Consider the following 10576-nt stretch of genomic DNA (forward strand, 5'->3'; position numbering starts at 1 on the left):
ATGGTATGGTATGGTATGGTATGGTATGGTATGGTATGGTATGGTATATTCAATGAAGCCGTACTAATCTTGATTCTTATTCTGCAAACAAGAACAGAAACAATCTCTCACTTCCTGATGCATGCTCAATAATCCAGGTAGAAAAATCTAAAAAAGTTAAATCTGGTCCTCTGGACATTCAAAAAAACAAAACAAAGCAAATCAACAAAAAAAATGTAGAAACGTTTCGTCTCTCATCCGAGAGACTTCCTCAGTCTGTCTCACCCGTTCATTCAGCAGCTGGGTCTGTGCCTTCTGAAGGATCTTGTTTGCCCGGTGCCCGCTGACCGAAGATTTTAGTTCCAGGCTCTTGGGAATGATGCCACTGATGATGCAAACCCAAACAGGACTCCAGTCAGCCAACAGATGAAAAGGAGGAACCCAGACCCAGACCAGTGGTCATTCCATATGTTGAGGGAGTATCAGAGAAACTGAGACGTTTATTTTCTAAAAATAACGTCCCAGTGGCTTTTAAACCCCAAAATACATTACGGCAAAGACTGGTTCATCCCAAAGATCCAGTCCCCCGGCACAAGCAAAGTAATGTTGTGTATGCTGTTCAGTGTCAGGAGGGCTGTGATCAGTCTTACATCGGGGAAACTAAACAGCCACTGGCCAAAAGGATGGCCCAGCACAGAAGATCAACATCATCAGGCCAGGACTCTGCGGTCTACACTCATCTCCAGGCCAGCGGTCACTCTTTCAGGGATGAAGATGTTCACATCCTGGACAGAGAGGAACGATGGTTTGAGAGAGGAATAAAGGAGGCCATCTTTGTGAAAAGAAACCGTCCATCATTAAACAGGGGTGGAGGCCTCCGGGTTCAACTGTCCCCCTCTTACAATGCTGTGATTGCTAGTATCACTCAGCCCTCTGTGAACAGTAAACAGCCATCAGTGTGCTAATGATCCATTGTTAGGCTGATGGTCCTTCTTGAGCATGTGATCAGCTGGTTTTGGTTGTCAGCAGCAAAACTGGTTGATCCACTCTGAGACGGTGCTATTTAAGAGACTGAGCTGAATACAGCTCCTCAGACTGAGGAAGTCTCTCGGATGAGAGATGAAACGTTTCTACATTTTTTTGTTGTTTGCTTTGTTTTGTTTTTTGAATGTCCAGAGGACCAGATTTAACTTTTTTAGAAATCTCTCACTTGAATTTTTATACTCAGATGGACTGTCTAATTTTATCTACATTTCAGATTATTTGTGCTTTTTTTTATATAGTTTTAACTATTCTATTAAAGCTAATGAATAAAGAAGGTTTTCCAAAAACATGCACAGTAAATTTATCTCATTTTTATTTTATTTTGAAAGTCCTTCCAATCACTTCCGTGTCTTCTTCGCCAGAACTGATTGGTTGGCATTGGCAACGTTTTAGCCGCTTCCAACGGGGTCCTTATTCTTAATACAGAAATTAAAGGGAATTATCCTTCAGAGGTTTGTTAACATCTCGACAATGTTTTAGTGGAGAAGTGTGTAAGCATTTTAATTTTGACGGTTCTTCTGCATAATTAAATTTTTATCGCAGTAAATGTTGAGGCAATATCGTTAGCGGCTCCAAGCTAACACTCCGCTTAGACAATATGAGTAGCTCGGTAGCTACGAGGCTAAAGTTAACAAGCTAATATGATGGGAATATCACATTGAAGCATAGATGTAATGAGAAATATACCTGACGATAGTTTAAAAGAGGCTGCTTGTTCATTTGGTTAAGTTGTGTGTCTGTAACCAGGTTAGCATCCCTGAAGCTGCTCAGTCAAAACGTAAACAAAAGGCTTCCTGTTTAGCTAATGTTAAAAACTCTTCTTTCTTCAGAAGCAAAGCCCAGCCTAGTTTTCGATTATAAATCCACAGCTTTAAATGGGATTGTGTTTTGTTGATGTTAATCCTAGCTGAAATCATCTGATGATTTGTTAGTTTTGTGCATAAATAGTGATAAGCTAATAAATAAAAAGGCTGCGTCTAACAGTTTAGCTCGAATTAAATGGTTTTAGGCTGTTTTGTATCTCATATACATTTGTTTGAATGTGAGTACTGACATTATCAATGTTGTGTGTTAGTTAGGACCTGTGGCCCTTTTCATCCTTTTAAAATCCACTCACCCAAAGAGGAGCGAGGAGCTAGAAGTACAGACTCCAAACAGGATGACCAGGTCTGGAAAAACTTACAGCGCTCAAGAGCATCGTGTATAAGTTTACATCAGTTTTAAATACATTAATGCTTACTAAGCTGCTGATTGTGATCTTGTTCATGCTTCTAAAGCTCATCTGCTCCCAGGATGGTGAACAGCTACAAGAGGACTTCAAGCCCCAGATCACCGACTAACAGTGGGGAGCTTTTTACCCCGGCTCATGAGGAAAACGTGCGCTTTATACATGATAGTAAGTTAGCCGTTAACAATTCTTGGATGAATTTTGTGTTTAAAAACCTGTTAATGTTAACACTGGGGTTTTCAGAACCTAACATGAGTATTATCCAGTTTTAACCTGTTTTTAGAAGCTGTTAACGTTTGCAGAAACAGCTGTATGAAAATAAAATCCCACTTGTTTTAATGGGGAATGCCAAATTTTGGACATTCTTCTAATCTTAAATCTGGTTGCTCACATTCCTCAAGTTAACTACGATAAGTTTCTTGTAGCTGAATGTTTCTTTTGTTCCAGATACAACTGTAATATTGAGCTCCAGGGGGTTTCTTCATTTACACCTGCAGTAAAAATCCCTTATCCAACATCTTTAATCATTACATACAAATGCTAGACATTCTGCACTAGCTCACAAAGTTTTAGTTGTTTTGTTGGCTGGTGTAATGATGCTCCCTTCTGATGATGCTTCTGACGTGAGCAGGTGTTTGTTGAGGACAAACAAAGAGTTGATATGTTTCTGGTGCCAGATTTCCTGTTCAGCTGACATTTCTTACCTGATCCAATATTTGAGTAACAGATTTATGATTTTGTACAGACTTCAGAATAAAGCAGTAAAACAAAAAATATATATATTAAAAAGCTGCTGGGAAGTTTAGGTTCCTCCTTTGAGCATGCATAAAGTTTCATGCACAGTTGCACCTAAAAGCAACCCTAGTCAAAACCTATTAGTAGATCTAGCTGCAATTTCCAGTCTCTGTTTTTGTAGAGTGGAAATTTTTAAAAGTGGACTCAGAACTCATTTTTTAGTTTAGGGTTTGTTTGTTTGAGTTTCTACCAGATTGTTTGATCTGCCACTGATAGGCCTCTGGGTCAGCAGCAAATACAGCTGCAGGGTAGAGTCAGCAACTTTAAGTTGGAAGCAGTGAAGCTCTATTATTTTCTTATACCACGTGTCAAGTCCGATTTCATCGTATCTTGTAATATCTTTATTAACAAGTCTTCTGACATGTGCTTTATACATGATATGATTTGTTTTTCACAGCCTGGCAGTGTGTGCTCAGAGACATCAGATCAACACAAAATAGTGAACGTAATGAACGTGGACCACAGGAGTACGTGGAGAAGAACCCCAATCCTAACCTACATTGTAAGTTAGACTATACATTATTAATTAATTAATAATTAATTTTCCGTGTTTGTAAGGATTATTGTTGCTAAGAACTGACCAGAAATAATGTTTGTTTTTTGTCTTTGTTCTCTTGCAGCTTTCACACCAGTGGACCTGAGTGACCTAAAAAAGCGCAACACACAGGACTCCAAGAAATCTTAGTGTTTCCTGTGATGCTCTCATCCCCTATCCACCCCCCCACCCCCCCATCCATTATTCTCAAGAACTTTTCATTTATCCGCTCACTTACAGCCAGAAACCTAATGCTGTTGGCAAGTGTAACAGTCTTTTTTCTATACTATGGACCATAGCTACCCATGTTTTTTTAGCCTCTACAACCAAGAAGGATTAAAAACAACTGGAATTTCAAGGGGCACAAATACTCCTCTCTCTTTGTTATTTTCATTTAGCAATGTCTACATATTGACAGACTTGGTATGGATGGGACTGATTGATTTGTTCCTGAGGCACAAACTGAAGCTCAACAAGATAAAGAAGAGTGATGTCTTAAACACAATTAGTAATACTTATTAAATTACATTTGAGGCTATTGTGAAAGAGCTGACTTCTGGTTTGTTTTTTTGGGGGGGGGGGGGGGGGTTGTAAGTAGATTGATAAGTCATAGAAATTATTGAGCAGTCACATTGAACACAAACTTATGGGAAAGTTTTGGAAGCCGAAGTACAATATAAGAAGCCCACCATTTTTTTTACATGATGTTTTTTGCCCTTGACGGACTTTATTGCCTAGAAATTGCAAGTGTGCAGCCCCTGGATAACACCTATCCTCTAAGCCTTGACACATAATGTTGAATAAAATACTTTTACAGTATCATTTTTGTATTGATTGTACATGATTAATAATCTGGTCTAAAGGTGCATCGTTGATTTTAACGATGGAATGCTTTGTTCCTAAAATGTAATTGCCAAACAAAGGAAGGAAAACCAGAAAATATTTTACACAAAGCAAAATTCTACAACAGCAGTTGGCATTTATTGAGAGAGGTGTGTGATTTACAAAACAGTAATTGAAGATTGTTGGAGCAGCAAGTACAAAACTGCATGTTTTATAAAAGTGCATAAAAAATGTTGTTGAATCTTGAGATTTTATGCAGTTTTCAAAGGAATGGGCGGACACTAATACATTGATTTGGGATTTACCTTTATTTATTCACTTTGCACAACTCTAAATTGTCCTTTTGTGTGAGAGAGTGTGAATGGTTGTTTCTCCCTGTGATGCACCAAAGACATGTCCAGTGTGTACTCACTACTCAGCCTCTCACACAGTGACCCCCGTGACCAGAAAAGAAAGAAGCAGGTAATAATAATAATAATGGATGGATGGAATACTTGATTATATAATTGATTATTTGATGCTTCACCTCTAAATGCAGCGCACTATGAATCTGCGGTCAAAGATGTCCGTTTTGTGGTGCAAAACAAACAGTAGAGGGCGCTCGAGTCTTAGTTACACGTACAACGTGATGACGTATGACATACGTTTTATGCGTATCCTAGTACGTTACGTTTGCTTTTTGTGTTTCGCTCGCTGCGCAGTCGGGTGTTGAAAGCATTGAAAGGACAGGGAGAGGGACCGATCGAGTCTAGGGCGTAATTTTTTTTTATTTCGTTCACAGTTTAGTAATATTGGGGCAGCACGATGACCGATAAGATGGATATGTCTCTAGATGACATTATCAAACAGAACAGGCAGCAGAGAGGTGGAAGCCGGGGAAGTAGAGGCAGAGGCCGCGGAGGCTTTGGCGCCCGTGGTGGTGGAGGCGCTGGGCGTCTCGGAGGCGGCGGCGGAGGATTTCGAGGCCGAGGCGGCGGATCCGGCCCCATGAGGGGCCGACAGAATATGAGCCGCGCTACAAGCAGACCGACACCTTACAGCAGGGTATGAGAATGTTAAGAGGAGTAAGCAGTGAAATGTTTTCATATTGTGTCCCTTCTCCCACAACCCAAAATGTGTTAAATACATCGAGAGGAGTTCGTTTGGAGAGAGCGGATGTTAGCCGGCGCCATTTTGAATCCAGCACCATAATGTCCGTTCTCGTCAACGGTCAGTAAAAGCTCTACAGCCCAAAATTGATGATGAATGGCAACCACTTCGTCGAGATTTTCATGTGGTTTCACTGATAATGGGAGCAAAGGGTCCCACGTCCCCGTGTGTGAGCAGCGACCAGACGGCCTTTTGTTCGGGGAGTGGCTGGCGGGTTTCTTCAGGCCCGTTTGATGGGTTATCAACCATTTTGCCTACTTATGGATGGAAAAGCGGACTTTTAACCCTCTCTGATAGATTTCGTTCGAAAGCAATTCTTCAGCCGTCTTTAAGAATGAGCGAGTTCCTGGGGAAGTCAAACAAAGCCCCAGTCAAAATGGCGTGGTCTCAAAATGGACGCTCACACAAGCCACGCTCATACAGAGGGGGATATATCTGGCCTCCTGGCCCCCTCCATCATATGGACTATTCCCCTTCACGAAGCCCCGTTTCGTGTTTGGCAACGAACTCTCCAGGGGTCCAGGACACGCGGTCCAACGTCGGAGGTGCCGCTTCTTCGGACGGGGAGTCCTCAGAGTATCCGAGGAGCTTTTCTGGAGGGAGGCGCAGATGGCAAGAGAACAATGGGCAACTTTGGTAGCTAGCCTGGGGAGTTTTTCAGGTTTAGTATAAGGTTTCTGGGTGGGTCTGACTTGTTCTAATTTTAAGTTGGTAACTATTTAATAGACGGTCTCAAATTCTACCAGAGGTATCGCATGATGGTTCAAGTGCAGGCTTAGGAAGAAAAAAAAATACTGTTTTAAAATGCTCAAATTTACCTAAGAACACCAAGAGTTTATTATTTTACTCAAGACTTTTAATGCGAACATTAGCTGTATATTTCGTATGCTGTATTATACTTGGTAACAAGTTAACTAAAATACTCAGCTTTTTCTATATTGAAGTTTTAATTGGAATAAGTTTGTCTGTTTAAGTCGGGGGTATCCAAAGTGTGGCCCGAGGGCCGTTTGTGGCCCTTGGAGTGATTTTATGTGGCCCACAACTACAGTTTTAAGGATGGTATAATTTTGGCCTCTAGGCTTAAGAGATTTTACAAATTTAATGATAGGGTTTTTTTTTTATATAATTTTTAAGTTTAACAGCAAAATTGATACAAAATATCTCACAATGAATGAACAATATCTAATGAGTAAAAAAAAAAAAGCAATAAAACGTTATTGTTATGAAGCTTTTAATAATTCGGATCTACAATAATTTCGAACACCATCTTAATCAAAATCAATAAATTTTGTCCTAAAATATTTACGCCGAGTTTAAAAAAAAAACACTAAAAATATAAACACGTTATTTATTAATTCACATTTTTTGTGGCTCGCCACGCTGTTCATCTTCAAGGTTTTGGCCCACATATGAATTTGTTTGGACACCCCTGATTTGTCGTAGTACTTGTACTGTGAAAAATTACATAAACCAATAGTTCCCAAACACATCAGGAACTGCAACATGTAATAACGCAATCCTAAATATTGCTGCTAACCCAGTTCAGTAAGGGTATGTTGTCGACACAACCACATAAATGTGTTTTATCTATGGAAGAGTGCTGTTTTTTAAATGATGGCCAAGTTTGATTTTAGTTTTGATATCTGAAATTAGTCTTTTAAGTTTTATGACCCGCAGTGGGGTCTCGGCTTTGGGAACCAATGGTTTCAACCATAAACTCGTTAAAAAACACAAATCCATTTGTTTTTAAAACTTGGAGGGTTTTCAGTGTTTGCCACAGACAAATTAAATACATTTACAAATGTTTTGACTTATAAAATAACCCCCAAAAAAAATCTGATTTAGATTTAAGAAAAATAATGTGAATGTGGGAGAATCGTGTTAAATTAGATGAAATTTTATCTGTAAAGGTACATGTCCCCTTGTAAGGTCGTATTGTGTGTCCCTCTGTCAGCTGATTCACTTGCTTGTAGTGATGGGGTGGGCAGGGAACATTGGGGGAAGGGGGACCCTAGTGAGGGAGCTGAGCACCCTGACCCTATTGGAAGTGGAGCCCCCCTGCTTGCCCCAACACCCAGCCGTGTGGACTCTGTTATTGACAGAGGCAAGGGGATCCTGAAGTCAGCAGGTGCGTTCTCTCTCATCTGTTGCAGCCTAAACAGCTCCCAGATAAGTGGCAGCACGACATGTTTGACAACGGCTTCAGCAGTTTCAATGGCGCTGCCGGGGGCGGCGGCGGAGCTGGCATGGAAACTGGAGGGAAGCTCCTCGTCTCCAATCTGGACTTTGGTGTGTCTGATGCAGACATTCAGGTACTTGAATCGTAGCTCTTTACAGGTTGGTCACAGTTTTTGCTGAAGAAGGGTAATTTCTTTTCTCGTGTCTCCTCAAAGGAACTTTTTGCTGAATTTGGAACGCTAAAGAAAGCTGCCGTTCATTACGACCGATCGGGAAGAAGCTTGGGAACAGCAGACGTCCATTTTGAAAGGAAGGCAGATGCTCTTAAGGCCATGAAACAATATAATGGCATCCCACTTGATGGTACGTTTTAACTCTACGTCCTTGTCTTGGAGAACACTTGCATGACAGTTTTTGTAAGATATATATATAAAAGCATGAGTCTAAACTTCAGTATATTGTGTGATTCTGTGTGGATTTTCCCCTGGGATTAATAAAAGTTGGCCCTATCTACAATAGGGATTTGTAGATGGACAGATTTTTATTAATCCCAGGGGGAAATTCAAGGCATCCAGTAGCATGTTCTAATTATACAGAAAGAATGAAAGAAGGAAAACCCCACATGAAATAATAAAAAAAGAAGCAGAATACACAAGACAATATGCACACGCACAAGGCGGTAGAGATTAATCATTAACCTTTATTTATACATGCACATCTAAGCATTCATGTATATACATGTATGCATATGTACCGTACATGTAAAGGTTGAATGACTATACATACATGCACTACTGTTGCGTATTGTACAGTAATTGACATCCTAGCCATTTGTTCCAGTGATGAATTAAATATACAGAACTATTTTCACTACAACAGCAGAGAAAAATGGTCAGTTTCAAAGGAAATTATAACATAAAAAATATATATTTTTTAATTGTTTAAAAGTTTGAAGGTAGATTAGATGCGATCTTAGTGACTGGGATTGCTGGAATGAATAAAGTGCTATGTGTTATCATTGTGTGTTTCTATACAATGATAAAATTAGTTCTCTGCATCTCAGCAAAAATCTATATTTTCTCTTAGCACTTTGACTTATTCGTTCTCATTTTGCAAACATGGGTCACAATTGACCGTGTAAAAAAAACTCAAAGTATTTGATGCACTTGTCAAGTTGAAAGTTCATAATACCATAATATTCTGCCCGTTTGACGAGTTTTATTGTCTCCGTAGGGCGGCCTATGAACATACAGCTCGTCACGTCACAGATTGATACACAGAGGCGACTTATGCCGTAAGCAAGTGTTTTTGTTTATATTTACCAAACGTAACACTGAAGGTTATGGGTGTAATTATTGTCTATTTTTTCAGAATGAGTCGAGGGCGAGGTAGAAGTAGAGGACGTGTTGGCATGGGAGCTGTTGCAGGGCGTGGCACATTCTACCGGAGAGGGGGCCGGGGAGGTCGGGGTGGCAGCGGCGGTGGAAAGCAGTCTCTGTCGGCAGAGGAACTCGATGCCCAGTTAGACGCCTACAATGCCAGAGTATGTTCGTCTGTCGTTGTGACACCTGCGAAGTAACATGTTGTTTTTCTGGCAAGGGTCTAATTTCACTTTTTGTTTTCTCAGATGGACACCAGCTAAAAGCTGACGTTTTTCCTCCTCCTCGTTCCTTCTTGTCTGCGCAGAAGAGTGTGGTTGTTACAAATGTGCAGAATATTTTACACTTGGTTGACGTCTTATGTAATTTGACATTGTTCGATCCTTTGTTTTAAATACTCCAAAGTGTTTTTTACCAGTATTTTTTTTTTTTTTTTTTTTGGGATCAAAATGGATTTGCCTGTAGGTTGTTTCCCAGTCGCCCTCTGCCCTGTAGTGAACGAAACTTGTAATAAAAACCTGCAGTGCTCATTAACCAAAAACTGAAGTATCATTTTAATGTTGTTGCATTTTGTTTTAACCTGATTGTTGATAATGGCTTGAGATTGATGATTTTCTCATTCGTGTCTGTATCAAAGTAGGACGCATACAATTAATATTTGAATAAACGTTAAGTATTGCACTTAATTATTTAGAGTTTTTATGTAGGTTTATATATATATGTATGTATGTTAGAAAATGTGGACATCTAAGGCTGATTAAACCTGAAGTTTTAAAGGTGAACTACAAGCCTCCAAAAAAGATGCCACTAGATGTCGTCTTGTAATTTTTTTTTTTTTTTTTTTTTTTTTTTTGATTCACTGGTTAGATTAAAAGTTTAAATGTTACCAAAAACGACCACTAGTACCTTATCAGGTCTTAACTGCAACTAGTTTTTCTTTTTAAAAAAAAATCGTACTGTCAAATATAAGACGAAAACAAAAAAAGAAGTTTTATTTCCGGATTCGAAAAGGCGGCTGTTTTTACCCGCGAGAGTCGGTGCGCTTCTTCCGGTAGAGTTTCTGAAGAGCCGCTTCCGGTTGAGTTTTCACAATTAAAGCGTATTGCGTTTATGCTGAATAAGTAACACCACAGTAGTTTTAGTCCGTGTGGACTTCTGGAAAGCTCAAAGATTAAAAGTTTAAGGTTTAGCATACAGAAATTAAACGGAGTGCTTTTGTGAAGAAGATCTAGACAAGTGGATAGTTTTAAATGCTGTATATATTGACAGTTATCTATAGTGTTATCAAAGCAATGAGCTGTTGTTTTACTTGAGAATAGTTTAAAAATCAGTATAAATATTAAATTTGACTATTTCAGGGCTGTTGGCGATGTCATTGGAAAGTGATCTACAAATATTCATAATATATTTGTTTCCTGAATGCTAGAAAACGCCTTGTAAGTGCGA

The 10576-nt window shown here is 39.5% G+C and overlaps 2 protein-coding genes across 3 annotated transcripts; both read left to right on the forward strand.

The window, feature by feature from the left end:
* The first annotated feature begins 1379 nt into the window (after nucleotides 1–1379).
* mcrip1 (MAPK regulated corepressor interacting protein 1) lies at nucleotides 1380–4339 on the forward strand. 2 transcript variants are annotated; one of them, XM_037689543.1, is made up of 5 exons: nucleotides 1380–1475; nucleotides 2099–2190; nucleotides 2301–2419; nucleotides 3444–3548; nucleotides 3667–4339. In XM_037689543.1, exons 2-5 carry the CDS (start codon nucleotides 2183–2185, stop codon nucleotides 3729–3731), a joined length of 297 nt encoding a protein of 98 aa, XP_037545471.1. In that variant the 5' UTR covers nucleotides 1380–1475; nucleotides 2099–2182; the 3' UTR covers nucleotides 3732–4339. The 2 variants fall into 2 exon arrangements, with proteins under 2 accessions (XP_037545471.1, XP_037545472.1); XM_037689544.1 differs by having other exon boundaries at nucleotides 2316–2419.
* A 744-nt stretch (nucleotides 4340–5083) lies between these two features.
* Nucleotides 5084–9671, forward strand: alyref (Aly/REF export factor). The gene is made up of 6 exons (XM_037688916.1): nucleotides 5084–5468; nucleotides 7727–7885; nucleotides 7967–8114; nucleotides 8985–9045; nucleotides 9123–9294; nucleotides 9379–9671. Exons 1-6 carry the CDS (start codon nucleotides 5229–5231, stop codon nucleotides 9391–9393), a joined length of 795 nt encoding a protein of 264 aa, XP_037544844.1. The 5' UTR covers nucleotides 5084–5228; the 3' UTR covers nucleotides 9394–9671.
* The last annotated feature ends 905 nt before the right edge of the window (nucleotides 9672–10576 follow it).

The sequence above is a fragment of the Nematolebias whitei genome, chromosome 15 (assembly GCF_014905685.2).
Source record: "Nematolebias whitei isolate Nwh7 chromosome 15, NemWhi1, whole genome shotgun sequence".
NCBI classification, from domain to species: Eukaryota; Metazoa; Chordata; class Actinopteri; order Cyprinodontiformes; family Rivulidae; genus Nematolebias; species Nematolebias whitei.

Bases quoted from the DNA above. Each gene is read 5' to 3' on its own strand.
- mcrip1 (XM_037689543.1), top strand. The intron at 2,420-3,443 runs GTAAGTTAGCCG...TGTTTTTCACAG, and splicing joins CGTGCGCTTTATACATGATA to CCTGGCAGTGTGTGCTCAGA. The intron at 3,549-3,666 runs GTAAGTTAGACT...GTTCTCTTGCAG, and splicing joins CCCCAATCCTAACCTACATT to CTTTCACACCAGTGGACCTG.
- alyref (XM_037688916.1), top strand. From the start codon at position 5,229: ATGACCGATAAGATGGATATGTCTCTAGATGACATTATCAAACAGAAC. The intron at 5,469-7,726 runs GTATGAGAATGT...CATCTGTTGCAG, and splicing joins GACCGACACCTTACAGCAGG to CCTAAACAGCTCCCAGATAA. The intron at 8,115-8,984 runs GTACGTTTTAAC...TTGTCTCCGTAG, and splicing joins TAATGGCATCCCACTTGATG to GGCGGCCTATGAACATACAG.